Source organism: Triticum dicoccoides, chromosome 3A, assembly GCF_002162155.2.
Source record: "Triticum dicoccoides isolate Atlit2015 ecotype Zavitan chromosome 3A, WEW_v2.0, whole genome shotgun sequence".
NCBI classification, from domain to species: Eukaryota; Viridiplantae; Streptophyta; class Magnoliopsida; order Poales; family Poaceae; genus Triticum; species Triticum dicoccoides.
This window is the reverse complement of record NC_041384.1, coordinates 46,013,688-46,031,848: the sequence shown is the minus strand read 5'-3', so window position 1 is coordinate 46,031,848 and position 18,161 is coordinate 46,013,688. Positions and strand designations below refer to the sequence as shown.

Sequence of the window (18,161 nt, the reverse complement as noted above, 5' to 3'; positions counted from 1 at the left end):
GCTCACTGTTCATCCAGAGGCAGCATCGATCGGCTTCAGTTAGCAACAGTAGCGAAGGAATCGCTCGATCGGATTCAGTTAACAGCCATCGATCGATCGCTCGGGTTCAGTAACGCGTAGCCTCCAGTGCAATCGCTCGGGTTCAGTTAGAGCCCAACGCCTCGCTCGGGTTCAGTTAGAGCCAACGCCTTGCACACACGCGCGTACGTGTACAAGAGAAACGCGCATCGCTCGGCCCCCGACCTCCCACCGTAACTGAGAACTCCCCGAAATTTTCCTCCTCCTCACTTCTACCACGGTTTTTTCCGTCATGGACGGCCCAAAGAATGTCATGCAGCTGCGTCTCCGGCCCACCCAGGACGAAAAGCCCATTTTCTGTCATGATTTTTTGTCATAGAAATAGGAGCCCACCACATCTATGATGATACCGGGTTTTGCAACAATTATCGTCATATAAGTGTCATATGTATGACAGAAAAAAAAATTGTTTGGCCCAAAATGTCACGGATGTGTCTTCTTTTGTAGTGAATCCTACTCCAAGTAGCCCCCCCCCCCTTCCTATTCCTACTAGGAGAAGGAGGAAGGAGGAGGAGAGGAGAAGGAAAGAGGGGGGCGGGCCCCCAAACCCTAAACCAATTTGGTTTGGGCCAAGGGGGGCGCGCCCCACCACTTGCCTGCTACCCTCTTTCTTCACTAGGGCCCATTAAGGCCCATTGACTCCCCGGGGGGTTTCGGTAACCCTCATGTACTCTGAAAAATGCCCGAACTGACCCGGAACCATTCCGATGTCCAAACATAGCCTTTCAATATATCGATCATTTATGTCTCGACCATTTCGAGACTCCTCGTCATGTCCGTGATCACATCTGGGACTCCGAACAACCTTCGGTGCATCAAAACACATAAACTCATAATACCAATCGTCATCGAATGTTAAGCATGCGGACCGTACAGGTTCGAGAACTATGTAGACATGACCGAGACTCATCTCCGGTCAATAACCAATAGGGGAACCTAGATGCTCATATTGGTTCCTACATATTCTACGGAGATCTTTATCGGTCAAACCGCATAACAACATACGTTGTTCCCTTTATCATCGGTATGTTACTCGCCCGAGATTCGATCGTCGGTATCTCAATACCTAGTTCAATCTCGTTAACGGCAAGTCTCTTTACTTGTTCTGTAATACATCATCCCGTAATTAACTCATTAGTCACATTGCTTGCCAGGCTTATAGTGATGTGTATTACCGAGAGGGCCCAGAGATATCTCTCCGACAATCGGAGTGGCAAATCCTAATCTCGATTTATGCCAACTCAGCAAACACCATCAGAGAAACCTATAGAGCATCTTTATAATCACCCAGTTACGTTGTGATGTTTGATGGCACACAAAGTGTTCCTCCGGTATTCGGGAGTTGCATAATCTCATAGTCATAGGAACATGTATAAGTTATGAAGAAAGCAATAGCAATAAACTAAACAATCATAGTGCTAAGCTAACGGATGGGTCAAGTCAATCACATCATTCTTTAATGATGTGATCCCGTTCATCAAACGACAACTCTTTGTCCATGGCTAAGAAACTTAACCATCTTTGATTAACGAGCTAGTCAAGTAGAGGCATACTAGTGACACTCTGTTTTTCTATGTATTCACACATGTACTAAGTTTCCGGTTAATACAATTCTAGCATGAATAATAAACATTCATCATGATATAAGGAAATATAAATAACAACTTTATTACTGCCTCTAGGGCATATTTCCTTCACGGTCTCACTATGTATAGCTTCCTTCTCTAGCCATGTCAAAGTCTTTCCATCTGCCCTAGCGGTTACTAGTGCAACCCTAAATGCCACAACCCACGCTGTCCTGGGTTCAAGTCCCAGTCGCAACAATTTTTTGTGCATTTTTCACCCTTCATTTTTTAGATAAATTATTTTTTTCTCAATGTAATGTCCTTAAAAATGTTCATTAATTTTGGCATCGGGTGTAAACCTCTACCAGAGCTGAGGCACATTTTCCATGACATTTTGGTCTTTGATTTAAATCACGGTGTATTTGAATTGGAGTAATTAAATTGATATTAAATATTTAACATCTCCAAAAAAATCTAAACTTAATTGTTTGGCTCTGGAATAATTCAATTAGCTTTCACAAAAAGTTTTAGCATTACATAAAATGATTTACTATCTAAATTAAATCAGAATAGAAAACAGAAAAACACGCAAGAGATCTCATTTGCCCACCCCCCGAATGGGCCTAATTGGATGCAGTTGGCCCATTAGTCTAGCCGGCACTTGGCTCTCCGCTCTGAATTTGGCCCACAGAGGAACCTTTTTTTTACAAAAAGGCGGAGCAGAGAGCTGCATTTCATTGATCAAAGTTTCTGAATTTCTCATTTCTTCTTCCTTTTTTCAACATATTTAAATGTTGGTCATTTCTTCTCTTTTTTCAACATTTAAAAAAAATTGACCAACATTTAAACAAGGTGAATTTTTCATACAATTTCAAGCTTACAAATTCCTCCTTAATTCATGCCTTTCCATATAATTTCAACAGTACACCCAGTGCGATTACCATACCTACAAATGCCCAAAAGTAATTGCAAATGGGTATTTGTGCTTGATCTTCAAGCTTCCTAACCTTCTTCTTCAACATGCTAACCTCAGCAACTAGCTCTCTGTCAATGCATGCTTCGCCCTCCATCTCTTCTTCCGGAGCTCGTGCTGCGGCCACTGCCGTTCGTGGCAGCATGCGCTACCATTCTTCATGCTCTTCCTGCAGTTCATTCATCAGAGTCTTGGCCAGAGCATCGACCCAAAGGAAGAAACATTTCACCTGCATGAACGCCAAACAGATCAACCCATTGCTCAATGATCCCAACCACGAAAATGGTGCAATTGCCCCGATTCTTACCTGTTTCTCACTGCACATGTAGAACGGACGATTATGGTTCTTCGGTGTGTGAGAAACCCTCTGATCAACGCCCGCCCGGCACCGCGGACAGACGAAGATAGGCATCTCCACGCGCGCCGGGCTCTGCATCCGCGAGGTGGCGCGGGAGCTTGAAGAAGACATGGAGCTCGAAGCCGAAGGGGATCTCAACGCGGTCGCGCCCTCCACAGCTATCTTCCCACCGCCGCTCTCTATGTCATCGTGGTCACCGCCGTGCTCTCTGTCGCCCGCTCTCTCTGTCGCCGTGGTCACCGCCGCTCTCTGTCGCCCGCTTATATAGCACACCCGCAACGGCTCTCTGCTCAATGGCTCTTTGTTGGGTCCCACAAGCCACGCGTGCAACGGTCTGATCGTCTAGCGCGTCTCTGCCGCCTGGTCCCACCTGTAAGGGCCGAGTCAAAACGTTGACCTAAGGAGACGGCAGTGTTCACGGAACGAGTCAGTACGGACAGACTAGGGGCAAAACTGAGCACGATTCGCAACTGAGGGCAAAACTGAGCACATGAACACCATTAAGAGCAAAAGGATAATTAACCCTTAAAAAGAAAAAGGGGGGAGTATGGGAATCAAACCCACGACCTCGAGCTCGGTAGGTCAAGGAACCAACCAGTGCACTGCTCACATCATCATTGAATGTAAGGGGGTCTCCTCTTATTGAGCTATGGACCAGCGCAGACAAAAAAAAATAAGAAACCAAACATTTTTCTCATTTATCGGTGGCATTGGTGGATAATTTTTTGCAACTTTAGAGACGGTTTTAATGACGGACGGGCAGAAGTTAGCCGCTTTATTAGTAGGTAAAGATAAAGATAAAGATAAAGATATGGATATTTAGTCACTACGTCTCTTGCCTGACCATTGTGCATTGGCCCCCGGCCCTCGCGTCAAACTACAAAAGGGCATGCGCGTGCTGCTTGGAAAGAGATTGAAACTTTTACGGTTGGGATCGATTCGAATCATCAACAACCATATATGGATATTGGCCTCTCTATTCGCATTGCATGCCCATCCTCTTCCCGGATATATAGATCGATCTAGCAAACCATGAATCTGGCCGCCGTGGCTTCGACGCCGCAAAACACGGCGTCGACGCATAAGTCGTCCATTTTCAGAGCGACGCACCACTTCCACATCGTGGGCTACAGAGTGCCGAGGATCAACAGCCGTATCAAGTCCGGCGACTTTCTTGCCGGCGGCCACACATGGGCCCTCCTCTGCGACTTCGGTGAGAAAGGAGACGATCACCTCTCGTCAATCACCCTCGAGCTCGTCGCCACCGGCAACAGCAAGGGAGACGTCGTCGTCGCCATGGCCAGCCTCCGCATGGACGACCCGCGCGGCCGGTGGCCGGCTGCCGTGTGGCGGAGCGACGGCCACAACGCCTTCTCCAAAACCGGCAAGAGCTGGAAGCTAACGCTCCCAGATTTATTCCGTGGCCATGAGGCGCTATATGTGGAGGACGACTGCCTCACCATTCTCTGCACCGTCGACGTGCTCGACGAGAAACCGGTTGCCAAAACGGAGAGCACGAAACGCTTAGTCGTCGCGGTGCCATCATCGCCGACCATCTCCCAGGATCTCGAAAAACTTATGCTACCGGACGCGTCCAGCGGCGTACCGCCGGACGTGACGTTCTTGGTGGAGCAGACCGAGATCAAGGCGCACAAGCTCGTGCTCGCCATGTGTTCGTCCGTCTTCGCCGCGGAGTTCAGGTGGCACAGTTCGGCTTCCACCGCGGGAGCGCGCGCCATCAGGATCGATGACATGAGCGTCTCCACCTTCAGGGCCATGGTCCGCTTCATCTACACCGAAGAGCTGCCCATCAGACCAAGCAAAAACGTGGGACGGCGCCCCTCCAAGGCGAGGCCTGTGAAGCCATGGCACGCGACCTGCTCGTGGCAGCCGACCGGTACGACCTGGAAAGGCTGAGGCTCATGTGCGAGAAGATCCTCTCCGAGAACCTCAAAGCATCGACCGTCATGTCGACGCTGCTGCTGGTGCGTGGCCGGAAGAGCTGCCGGCAGCTCGAGCAATCCTGCATCGAGTACATTGCAACCCATCCCGACGTGCTCGCGGCCGTGATGGCGACGGAGGAGTACGAGGAGCTCAAGGAAACCTGCAGCCCTTTGGTACTCGAGACCGTAGAGAGAGTTGCAATGGCCATGCATGGCCTTGACCGCAACTCCTCCCTTCTGCCGGAGAAGAGCTCATCGACGTTCAACGCGTCGGAGGAGGTGCACGGCTGGCATGACTTCAAGATCCCCAACTTCAACGCCGTGCAGAGGAGTCATGGCGTTGGCCAAAGGATCCATTCCAGCCCTTTTAAGGTCGGCGGCTATGACTGGGTGACGTGTACCCATCGGGGAGATCCGACGACGCTCGGCACTACATCTCCGTTTTCCTCGCGCTTGTATCTCATCTTCCTAAGGCTTTGTTCGATTAATCCCAACCGCAGGTGGATTGAAGAGGATTTACAGAGATTTTGGCTTGCAGGGGATTAATTCCTCCTCAATCCCCTTCAAATCCACCTCAACCGAACAAGGCCTAAAGGATTCCCCGGCGTCAGGGCGTCCAGGTGCTTCAAGATCGAAGACCCCAGCGGGACGTGGCCGCTCACCGTGAATTACAGCTCTGTCACTCTCTTTGCGAGGGGCACTGCTACGTCATGGGGTTGTCCCAAGTGTGTCGGCATAGAAAATGCGAAATCAAAGTACATGGCAAGTGATGGCTCCTTGACCATACGCTGCGAAGTCGACGTCGCTAAGGAGCCCTACACTAGTAGGGCTAGCACCATTGGCGCCAGATTCATGGTCACCGTGCCTCCCTCCCAAGTCTCCACGCAACTCGAGCAGCTGCTGGCAAGCAAGAATGGCTCGGACGTGGCCTTCCTAGTCGAGGAGAGCGAGATCCGCGCGCACAAGCTTGTGATCGCCGCGCGGGCACCAGCCTTACACGAAGCGGTGGTGGCCACCAGCAACAAGGAGGATGATCACGCCACTGCTGCCGTGGTACGGGTCGACGACATGAAGGCTGCGGTGTTCAAGGCCGTGCTCCATTTTATCTACGCCGACGAGCTCCTTCCTGGAGATGGCACTAGGTTGCTGGCTGGGGACATGCTCACGGCGGCGTGCCGGTTTGGGCTGACGAGAATGAAGGCCATATGTGAGAACTTGTCGTGCGAGTCCTTGTCGAAAGATAACGTATTGGCCACTGTGAAGTTCGCGCGCCATCACCATTTTTTTTTTGCGAGTGCACATGAGTTTGCTACTTTTGATTTTGTGTTTGAAGGTCAAGACATGAACAAAGAGGCACATAACTTGGTTAAACTTTTCTAGTTCCTTAGAAACAGAGTGCCACTTGTGGCAGGGGTTTCCCATTACCCATTTGTTATGCCTTGTAAACCTAGTTATTGATTAATAAAATAAGTTTTTCCACACACAAAAATTGATCAAACTTTATACATACTTGAAGAACATGCATATGTATTTATTTCAAAAAATGTCTTTTTTTTTACTTTTGAACATATTGTTTTAAAGGCTCCATCGAGCCTATCCTTTGCAACGCCGCTCTCACTAGATGCTTGTTTTTCTTTTAAGATGAGCCCAGTAGATGCCGCAAACCTTATTTATCGCTTGCTGCGGCAAATTGTCACCAGAACGCACAGGCGAGCGCACCAGCGAGAGCAAGTGGGCCGCCCATTTAGGGTACACAGAGGCATTCCGGCTCATGTTTTAGTACCGGTTTGGGAACCTTCTAGAAGCATTCTAAACTGGTTTTTTTGTTTTCTGATTATTTCTTTATTGGGTTTTTTATTTTAATTTTGATTTTTTTCTGCTTCTTGTTTTTATTTTACAAACAATAATTTGTAAATGTCCGCAAATTTTTAAAAAGTTAAAAAAATTGCAAACAAATCGTGATTTCAACCAATGTTCAGAATTTGGAAAATGCTCGAACAATTTTTAAATGGTTTATGATTTCAAAAAAATAAAAAACATGTTTTTAAAATTATTCACGAATTCAAAAAATATTTGCATTATAAAAAGTTCAACAAAATTAAAAAATAACCGTGTTTTCAAAAACGTCGGCAAATTTCAATAAATGAACGCAAGTATCAAAGAATATTTGTGATATAGGGCTCAACCCTCATCTCTTTTTTTTTTTGGAGACAACTCAACCCTTAGCTGAAGCTGAAGGGAGTGACAACTACATGTAAATACTTTGTAACATTCAGAAAGATCATTGGGTTCAGAACAATCTGTTTGAATGTATGTACACCTGACACGTCTGAACAATATGTCCATCATAGTCCGGCAGGGCTGCCGTCTTTCCTCGGGTCGCTCACCGCCGTCAGCATCCCGCGGAACACGTTCTCGCCGCCGCCGCCCCCACCTGAGACCGGCGCCAGCAAGTCCTGCACGATCAACTGGCACACGGCCCCGGGCGACGTGCTCTCCAGCACGTGGCCCCTACGCCGCAGAAACTCCATGGCCTCGGTGCTGAACTCGATCACCTCGCCGTCGGCCGTCGTGGCGTCCTCGTACCGCACCACGTTGGGCACCAGCTTGTGGTACACCCTGGGGCTCTGCACCGCCGCGAGGGGGCTCATCCCCACCACGAAGTGGTTCAGGAACACCTGCGTCACCGCCGTGATGATGTTGGTGCCCCCGCTCGCGCCCACCACGCCGGCGAGCTGCCCGTCCCTCAGGATGATCGCCGGCGTCATGGAGGAGAGGGGGCGCTTCCCCGGCGCGATGAAGTTTGCCGGCGCCGGCGGGAGCTGGTCCGGGGCCGGGTTCGATGACGGCACCGAGAAGTCGTCCATCTCGTTGTTGAGCACGATGCCCGTGGACGGCGACAGCACGTGCGCGCCGAAGTAGTAGTTCACCGTAGTCGTCATCGCCACCGCGTTCCGGTCGCCGTCCACCACGCACAGGTGGCTCGTGCCGTTGTCACGCAGCTGGCTCCATCTGATTGATCGATCGATGCACACGAAACCTTTCAATTACTCGGTGTGCAAACGAACGGTGCGTGCACAAATGTTGATGCATGATCTACAATGGCGTCCATAAATAAAATTTTGTTCCAACGTACGTACGTACTTTGCGAGGTAGTAGGCGGGAGGGAAGGTGGTGTTGTCGGCGATCCTCCGCCGGATCTTGTCCGCGAACTCCGGCGACATCATCTCGGAGACGTTGCCGGCGACGTTGACGAAGCCGGGGTCCCCGAGGTCCATCCGCACGGCCAGCATGTGCTTCACCGCCTCGATCAGCCGGTGCACGCCGAGGAACCCCTTCAAGAACTCCGTCGACTTGTACCCACCCAACACGTTCAGCACCAACGCCAGGCCGACGGTGCCGCTGGACGGAGGCGGCATGCCGAGGAAGGTGAACCCCATGGCGTCAGCTTCCATGGCCTTGCTCACCCCCACCCTGTACCCCTTCAGGTCCTCCGCCGTCACGATGCCCCCCGCCCGCCTCACGTCCTCCGCGAGCCTCTCCCCGACGGCGCCGCCATAGAACGCGGCGACCCCCTCCTCCGCAACGGCCTCCAGCACGTCCGCCAGCGCCGGGTTGCGGCAGAGCTCGCCGTCGCGCAGGAGCCGCCCGCCGGGCGCGAACACGGCGCGCAGGCCGGGGTCGGCCAGCACGTCGACCTCCTCGTCTTTCAGCGCATTGGCCACGTATGACACGATGGTGTAGCCGTCGCGCGCGAGCGCGATCGCCGGCGCGAAGAGGGACTTCCACGGCAGCCGGCCGTAGCGCGCCCACGCGGCGTGCAGGCCGGCGAGCTCCCCCGGCACGCCCATGGCGAGCGCGCCCTTGAACTTGGTCGTCGGGTCGGCGGCGTACATGGTCTGGCAACACACAATGCACATAGTTTCAGCCAACCATCCATCCATCCATCCGTGCAATTTTCTTTCTTGTCTAGTCTAACATGGCCGATCAAACCCTAATAATTTCAGCTAGCCATCCATCCATCCATGCATTGGCTTTCTTGTACAATTGGCAATGAGTTACACTGTTACAGAAACTAATTAGCATGGCTAATTTTGTGCGAAGAATCAACATGGCCAACTAATTAGCAATTACTACTTACATAATAAAGCGCAAATCAATGGAATTAACCACGAGCGACCGATCAATGCAAATTAGGTTAGCAGTGCAGAATCTGAACTGTTGTGACACGCACGTTCGCTCTCGTTCAACACGCATGAACTACTCACCAAGGTGAGAGAAAATGATTAGCATAGATCTATATGAATCATGGTGGTGACACACGCATGCTACGCATTGCTTAATTTTTTTTCTCTTTCTTTGGAGATGGGGTAGGTGGAGGTGGGTACCAGAAAGCAAAGGCCTCTCTTGATTTGTTTACTGTTACGGATAAGATGCGGAGTACCATTTGTATTGATCCGTGTGGCTCTAAGGACTATCGCCGGGGAGAATCTCAGCCAAAAACAGAGATGAAAATGTTGTCAACTGGGTGAGCTAAGCTAAGGAGAATGCCTAATTAATCTAAATCATTGTACTAGCTAAATCAAATGCAAAACCTTCTTTTTGCAAAATAGTAATCCAGATCTTAATGGTTGTGAAGTACTCCCTTTTTACAACAATGTAAGAAACTTTTGCAGTTCATCACATGGCATGCTACACATTGTGAATTTCTTTTCTCTTTCTTTTGCGATAGGGTAGGTGGGTTGCAGATCGCAAAGGCTTCTCTTGATTTGTTTACCGTTAGAGATAAGATACCCCATAAGCCATAATATACCATTTTTATGATCTGTCACTCGTGGAGCAGGAGATGATTCTAAGATCTCAGCCAAAAACAGATATGAAAATATTGCCAACTGGATAGGCCAAGCACTACTACACCCACTACAGCTAAGGGGATGGCCTAATTAAAGCCAAATTTAGTCGTACAAACTGGGTAGCTAGGATGAGTGTGACGAGTAAATCTGTAAATGCTTTGCCATCCTTATGAAATTATTATTATTATTATTATTATTATTATCGCTGTAACTAGAGTAGCGGATTTTGAAGACCGAGCTCCATGAAGGCCTTAATTTAGAAAAAAAATCCAAATTTTCATTTTCAAAAAACTCTGAAAAATGCACATGTATTTAAAGATGTAATGTGTATGTGTGTAAAATTTCAGGATGGAATACCTTGAATTGTGAGCAGCAATAAAAACACAAATTGTGGACTTTGAAGATGAACATTAAATATGTTAAAAAGCCACATATTCGTCTTCTTTGTGTAGCTCTCATTTTAACACATTTCAACCTTAAAATTTACACACACACCGTACATTCGTCTTTTTAAATTGATTAAGGCCTCCATCAAACTCGGTCTTCATTTGGCATTTTCGCTGCAACTAAACCTATATTACATTCTTTGCTTCGACATAGTACTAGTAGATGCATAGTCCTTGTCGTCATAACAAATAAAATCTATAGATGCATATTGCATGTCATATTCATTGAGCTACCACTCCATTGGTATAATCAAGAGCACGAGCTAGATGACACAGGTCGGTTCCTATTTCGTAAGCATGCGAGGCCCACCGTACAGTGACCTCAAGCGCGAGCACGACGGGCCCACCAGACAGCGACCTCCCGCGCAAACCATAGCGGCTGGCAAAGGGACCCACGGGCCATACGCACGAGCGGAACGAGCGAGCTAACGAACGCATGGGCGAAAAAATCTCGCTTTTCGCTGTCGTGCCGCTCTCACGAATGATTGCAACGTATAGTATGGAGTAAACGTACCGGCGTGGCCGCTGCCGGCGCCGTCTCGCGGGCGTCGAAGGCGACGGCGTCGCCGGAGGCCGCGTCCCTCACCACGATGAACGCGCCGCCGCCCAGGCCGCTCGACATCGGGTGCACCACGCCGAGGCACAGCGCCGCCGCCACGGCCGCGTCCACGGCGTGCCCGCCGGCCCGCAGCGCCGCGGCGCCCACCTCCGAGCACCGCCCGTCGTCCGCGGCCACCGCGGCCGCGCCGGACTCCACCTCGTGCCGGCTCTCCCGCGCTGCGCCTACGGACGCCCTCGAGCCCCGACCGGGCTGGACGCCGGAGCCCAGGAGCAGGAGCAGGACGCCGGCCAGGGCGAGCAGCGCCACGGCGATGCCCAGCGCGGCGCACGGACGGCGGACCCTGCGGCGCGGAGAGCTCGCGTCCGGCGACACGCCGGCGCCGCCGAGCAGCGGGCTCTGCAGCGCGGCCATGGCCGGAGATTCCGTGGACGGCCAAGTGTGGGACGGAGCCAAGGGGAGAGGATTCTTTGGGTGATGGTGAGAGCTCACGGTGCGCGCTGCCGTAGTGCTCTGTGTTCGCTGCGCTGAGATTTTTTTTATAGCTCCCTCCAACTGGCCAAAAAAGTCTCTACTTTTCACTGTTAGTTTTCTCGTTGTGAATATATCTATGACCCGAGACACGATCAGGGACCGAGTTTCACAATACAAAATGCAGAAGGGGAAGGGTAGACGTAATCGCAAGGATTCTTTCCGAACTAATCCAATTCGGCACTAAAAAAATTGCAACCTTTGCTTAATTGCTCCAGGGCACCGGTGTGGATTGCCCACACTTCTTATTTAGTGGAGTACTTTTTTAGCTCTCGTTGTGGACAGGGAAGCAGATAAGTGGTGCACAAGTACTACTTGGTGCTTGTCAGCTTGCAGGGTGAGGTGACCATGATCAGCTTCATGGTCTCGTTAATGAAATCGTGGGAGAAATCCCTTTCTTCGAAAGAAAAAAGTCAGAAATAGTATCATTTTGGAAGAACAAAGTGAAAAGAAAAAGGAAATTACTTTGTGTTTTTCTATCAGAGAGCAGAGTGGCCGTAGCAAAAGGACCAGCTGGTAATCCAAGTTTGTAGGGAACAACTAGGAGGAAGGATGTCACTGTCGTGGTCACGCTTGTAAACGAGACGCCATTACAAGCGTCGCGGTTCATGTCATGTCAGAGAGTATTCATAAATTATGTACACATGGCGGCAAAACTGTCTAGATGCATCGGATGCGCATGTTTGCAGTACAATTCTCTGGTCCTTGAGCATTGTCGACTTGGCCAAAGAAAAGAAAAAAGGGAGCATTGACTACGAAAAATGAGCCGCTTTATTTATCATAAAAAGGTACTACATCAATATACATTTTTCATACGTAGCAGAAATAAAAAGTATATATACTGTGCATACATAAATCAAAATAGACCTACTTTCTTGTTGTATTTGGGTCAGAATCTTGTCTTGTCTGCGTACAACACAAATCACCGTAGTACTGTATTTTTTTTGTACTAATGAAACCGTAGAGATACGTAGGTAAAGATCACGTAAATGTTCCCATAGGAAAAAATGAATTTCTTTGAAACTTGGAGTACAGTAATATTGGGGCAATGACATGTGGGCGTCCTTAATTAATGTGGGGAGTGTGACTGCTGACAGTCCAGTGATTGGGTGAGCGAGCAGGCGACACAAAATTAAGGAATTATTGGCCTACATCTCGCCTCGCACGATGGTGACAAGATTGCAACAGCGGATCGCACCACACGCTGTCTCCAGCCAAATCAAATCACCCACACGTACACGTTCCGATTCCGATTCGAATGGAATTGAAAAGTCGGTGGTGCGTAATGATCGGTCGATGGATGAAATGGTTGGCACACCGCACCGCACGCGTGACTAGCGTGGCCAGGCCAGCAGTCATATTTCGTCGAAAAAATAAATATAAGAAGGATGAAATGGCTGGGTTGTCCCCGCTGCCTGCTGCTGGCAGCGTCAGAGTCGTCCCAACATCTGGGAGGACCAAACACTAGTACAGCGGGCGTAAAGTTTGTTCTGCACCCGGTTGCCTTCTTTTACGCCTCCGACGAAACGGAATCGAGTGTTGCAACGGGAGAAAAAATATACCTCTTGAAACGACATTTTGTTGTAGTAAAGATTGTTCAAAGAGTCGAGTGGTGCCGGATATTTTACGAGAGAAACATCCTGCTTCCATGCCAAGTATGGGCAAACAGAGGCTAGATTTTATTTATTTAGTTTGACAGGATTTTTACGGGTAAATAGAGGCTACAACTAATTATAATTGATCGCCTTTCTTTGTGAAATAGATGTATCATACTACATTTTTTTGGACCATCTCATGCCATATGCATAATAAATTCATTTAACTGAAACTTTCATCATCCAATGAGGCTGGAGGAGCCAGGTCGAGAGAATCCCCGATAGCACTTGTAATGATCATCCATGCCAATGCCGTCATCGAAAAAAATGCCAAGTCCAAGGAACGACTACTCCCTTGTCTTCCTGGTGTGTTAAAGTTGTAGCAACATGATTTCACCGAAATGGGATCCCCACCATCGGAGTCAAATTCATAGGAGACTCCAGTCTACATTCTTAACCCGATTTATGGCCTTTAATTTATATAAGTAAACACAAAGGACTATTAAAGCTAAGAAGCACAACACAAAGTATCCATGTCAAACAGTAAGCATGGCATATCTACATCAACTGGAATCTGATGTTGCAAAGAGCTCAAGCTTCACAAACTGCAACCTTTTTGAGTGATGATATCCCCACTTATTTGCCAAGTGATGCTGAATCAATTGCTGATTAGAGTGTTATCATTACAAAAGAGGGGGGGGGGTCTCAATCTCAATTATCAGGTGTACGTATTGAAGGAGTAAGCTAGAACCATGTCAATCTGTAGATGAGTCAAATACTTTAGTTATTTTAATTTCTCACACAGTTGTTAGGAGCATACGTTGGTGCTCTAGTCAAGATCCAAATTAGTCATACCTTCATTTATTATCAAACCAGAAATGATCCCAAGTGCATTAGCAAACTGTAGTACATAGCCGGCAGCTATAGAAAATTAATTACAGTGTGCAGCATAGGAAATCACAAGCTAAGACATGCTAAATAAAATATCTAAATTCAGATTGAATAAAAGATTCGGTTAAAAGACAATGTTCCACACTGAGATACAATACATATATCTCCAAAAAAAGGTATACATAACCAGATCATTACAAGTCAAAACTATATCATCAGCCAGGTCTTGGAACTTTGTACTACAGACACATGTGTAGATCAATACTGAATTTATCGCAGGTAGGGACAGAAACTCCATAGCATGCAAAGCGAGCAGCATGACCAACTTCATCGAGCAGCAAGAGAAGGGAAGAAGACGACAGTTAGGAGGGCTGAGGCAACAGCGGCAATAGAGCATCGTCCAGCGGAAGCAACACACATACCGTGAGCGGCAGCGTAGTTCACACCTTCAGGTTGTGGGGAACATCTTCAGAGGCTCAAGCCAGAGTTGTGCATCCCACGCAGGTCTCCCAAAATCAATCTGTACAATTGTGCAAGCACAATTGGCATCATGTGGCCTCTAACCAGTACGCACGTGTCTCCAGAAACCATTTCCCTAACAAGCACAATTGGCGTAATGTGACCTATGATTACCATGCACTTCGACAATCAAGCATAATGGAAATGTTGCAGATCAAACGAAAAAACTTATAATAGGGGGTTCAATTAATCTCACATGTAGTAACCTAACAAGTGCCAAGAAAATCAAATATTTTATGAACTTCCATTGCCATACAAAAATTGATCACATGGATTAAAATGAAAATTTTAGCTAACAAAGTCAAAGTCCTTGAAGTACCTGAAATTAATTACCACGTAGAAAGTATCTCAGGGAAGAATTAACAAGCATACCTCGATGTGAACCCTTATTGGAGCAAGAGATTAATGAAAAGGTCGTCTACCATCAGCCAAGTCGCCAAGTCAAACCTCTGAGTATATCCTGCAAGTTATTGAATGCCTGCGAGGCGTATGATCCAGAATGTATGCTCAAAAACCTGAACATACGGTGAGTAAGAAAAGATGTTAAAATAGTGAAGAACATCATACGTGGTTCTGAATAAGCGACCTTCCATGTCCTCTGCAACTCCTAACTCATTGAATCATTTGGTCGAGCAGCTAGAGAACGAAAAAGAATTCCAGAGTGTAACTGTAATCCAATAAGCACGGGAGTCTAGATGGATACCTTGATGCGTTGAATAGATCGGCCTTAGAGGGAGGAGAGGCGGCATGGGCGTGTCGCATCACTGGAGTGCAGGAAGGCGGGTTCCAGGGATCGATCGATGTCAGTGTCACCTGCGATGAGGCTGCCGCCGCCGCAGCATCCACACCGACCTCCCTCGCCCTCGCCGTCCTGATCGACTGCCTCGCTATCCTTGCCGGCGACGTGAAAGTCAAAGTCAACCAATAGAAAAGGAAACTCACAAGGTGAATGAGTGGAGCGGCGGCGGCGGCGTATTTTCCTCCAATCGTGCACCGCGCTCCCACCCTATCCCCATCCTGGCGGCGAGCTCCCAGCCCATACCCCATCCCGGCGGCCGAGCTCCCAGTACGTACGGCATCCCGGCGGCCGTGCTCCCACGACCAGGACTGCGGCCAACGAGCACGAGGCGAATGAGGAGTATAGCGGCGGTGGTGAAATTTCTCAGGTTTGGCAAGAGAGACGTGATTGGGAGCGACGTGGGGGAGAATGGGGCGTGGGGGACGTGTGTTTGTGACTTCGTGGGTCATGGGATCTTTCTTTCCGAACGTGGCTGGGCCTGGAGGATCGGTGGGCTGGGTTGGTGCGAGGGTTGCACGAGGAAAAAAAAAGTTGTCCTTGGCTCGTTGGATGCGTGGGGTCGTAAGAGGGGTGAAGAGGAGATCGAACGAGGGGAGGTGTTGGTCGAACCATCACGACGACAGCAGGTTCCCATTTAATAGTAGAGATGATGTATCCACCACGTCGCCTTTCAGAAAAAGAAAATGTATCCAACACATTGCTTTCAGAAACAAGCACAAAAGACTCGTCCTTCGTTATTATGATGAATGACGACGGAGACATTCATTCGGAACACAGGAAAAAAATATTTTGGCTTCTCTATGTCACTAGCTAGAAGGCTGCCAGGATGGGAGTGCCCGTGAAAAGAATATAAAGTGTCTCCTTACACGAGAGGGATCCCGCACAACTCTGCGCCATATAACCTGCCCTTGCTGGTGGACTGTCCATTTCGAGCCATATCAGCTTATCAGGATCACATCCTGGAATGGTGGACGAAGTGCCTGCCTACGGAAGGCATCTGCAACGCTATGATCGCATATCTAGACGTCATTCCAGAAGGTAGCTAGCCTTCTCCCCATTACCAAGCTACCAGCCTTATCCTCTCAACATGACCAAAAAGGGGGATGCCAGAGATGGGAATCCCTAGGCTTGCACTTAACTTGGTGTGGGTCGCCTCCAGAGATGGAAGCATTTTGCCAACAGGGGTATTCAAGAATCTCCCTTGCAGGCATCCCACTCTGCTCCCTGATTTGCTCGGCCCTTTTTTACCTGGTGCCTTCTTCCATTACTAGCATTTGCTGCATCCTACTAGCTGCCAGTTCCTCTCATGTTTGCCCAGCGATTTCTTCGGCTGCACAAGCCATCGCTTGCTTTCGGCTTCGCCTTGGTTTTCTAGATTCCGAAATGTGTAGCCAGCAAACTGCTTGTACAATTAAGATCTCACGGAACTTACTGTCTAGTTGTGGCTGCATTTGGCATTGTTAACTTGAACTGTGCAACCAACATGATTTTGGTTGACTGAAGTCGTAGCAATTAAAAAGGAAACGGGGAAGGCAGGGAGAAGAAATTTAAAAAGAAAAAATCAACATCTATCGCACATGCCTTGAGGAACTCTTGTGTTTGCACCTTGACAATTATTCTATGTACTAGGCTGGTTTCCCAATGTATCCAACCTGCGCCACTAAAGTCCTGCAAAGCCAAAGTACCCATCAGCACCAACAAGACACCCGAGGTCACCACCAAACATCAAGTTTACATCGAGGACATGGCCATAATAACCGACTAAAAAAGCTTCACTGAGATAATGGTCAAAAAAAAAATTTACCTTGCGTGACCTACTTCATCCAACCGTCGGCATGCCCTATTTCTTACAGCCCAACACCGGGATTGGCAGATCCCGCGGCCACGACTCCCATTCCACCTCCCTGGGCAGGCCTAGCGGCTCCGCGTTGTCTCAGCTGCGAGTCTGCGCGACGATCTTCCACCCATTTGCCATCTTTGTCGATATCTTGTACAAGTTGATCAATCTTGCGAAACTGGTACGGCCATGTCGAGTTGTATAGGAACTGCCGGAGATCGAACCTGTTATCCTCTGGTGAATAGCTCTGCAAAAAAAAGTAGACTAATGTTATAACAACGTAAGGTGGGGGCAGATCTTATACCTACACACCGAAACAAGCGAGCACCTCAGCGTGATAGGATGGTGTCAAGACCGTCATCTTGTGCCGGTTTATGGCATAGTACTTGAAGAAGTGCTTCACTTTATCGGCCACTTCTGAGGGGGATAGTCGCCCACACCACCTGTGGCAGAGGTTCTGTAGCAAGATGTGTTAGCATTTAATACTTGGAAGCATATTTGCACTGATGACAATAAATTCAATAATTTCACTGACAATTTTAAGATAAACTACTCCCTCCGATTTGTAGTAAATCAGTGACAATTAATATGGATCGGAGGTACTAAATCAGTGATAATTAATATGGATCAGAGGGAGCAGTTATTTCCTATATCCAATCCAACATTTTTTCAGCAACATCATTGCAATAGTAAGACTACTGAAATAGGAACACTACTAAACACAATAGAAAACACACGGCGGCACCATTAAAAATAATTTAAAAAATCTGAAACTTCTTGTGTAGATGGAAAGTAGCATAATCTAGCATACTGCACAAATTCAGTCCAATACATAACACATTAAGAGAAAGTATTGGGTGCTCACGGTACTCCTAACTTCAAAAATAAACCCCATAAAAGTCATGAAAGATTCTCACATATATACACCAAAGAAACAACAACAGATGTTCCCAGTCTTGTTATTACATAGATTGACTTTTGATGTCTATTGCTAAGTTTTATTATTCAAGTATAAAAAAAAAGTTTGTGGAAGTGTCAGTCTTTTTACTTCACAAAAGAACTTTTCTACCATCTACTATCCACCCTAATAGTGAGAGGAGAGGTGAAAACGATGCAGGCGAGTAAAATATCAAACTCTGTGCAGCCATCCCCTTTTAAGTATCGTTTAACCGAAAGAAACTGTACTGCAATCCACGAAAAATCATAAAAAAAGG

At 48.1% G+C, this 18,161-nt stretch overlaps 2 protein-coding genes and 1 pseudogene across 2 annotated transcripts in view; 1 reads left to right on the top strand and 2 right to left on the bottom strand.

Moving 5' to 3' along the window:
- The first annotated feature begins 4,839 nt into the window (after positions 1-4,839).
- Positions 4,840-6,297, top strand: LOC119271880 (annotated as a pseudogene).
- A 774-nt stretch (positions 6,298-7,071) lies between these two features.
- Positions 7,072-11,331, bottom strand: LOC119266988 (glutathione hydrolase 3-like). Its single transcript, XM_037548275.1, has 3 exons — positions 10,731-11,331; positions 8,062-8,816; positions 7,072-7,929 (listed from the first exon to the last, which is right to left on the bottom strand). The coding sequence occupies exons 1-3, from the start codon at positions 11,187-11,189 to the stop codon at positions 7,263-7,265; spliced, it is 1,881 nt and encodes a 626-aa protein (XP_037404172.1). The 5' UTR covers positions 11,190-11,331; the 3' UTR covers positions 7,072-7,262.
- Positions 11,332-15,871: 4,540 nt separating this feature from the next.
- Positions 15,872-18,161, bottom strand: part of LOC119266987 (glutamine-dependent NAD(+) synthetase) — an 11,528-nt gene continuing 9,238 nt past the window's right edge. The window contains exons 13-15 of the mRNA XM_037548274.1: positions 17,276-17,404; positions 16,915-17,194; positions 15,872-16,778 (exon numbers count right to left, since the gene is read on the bottom strand). Of these exons, the coding sequence (XP_037404171.1) occupies positions 16,958-17,194; positions 17,276-17,404 (366 nt within the window). The 3' untranslated portion in view covers positions 15,872-16,778; positions 16,915-16,957. The remainder of the gene's footprint in view (positions 16,779-16,914; positions 17,195-17,275; positions 17,405-18,161) is intronic.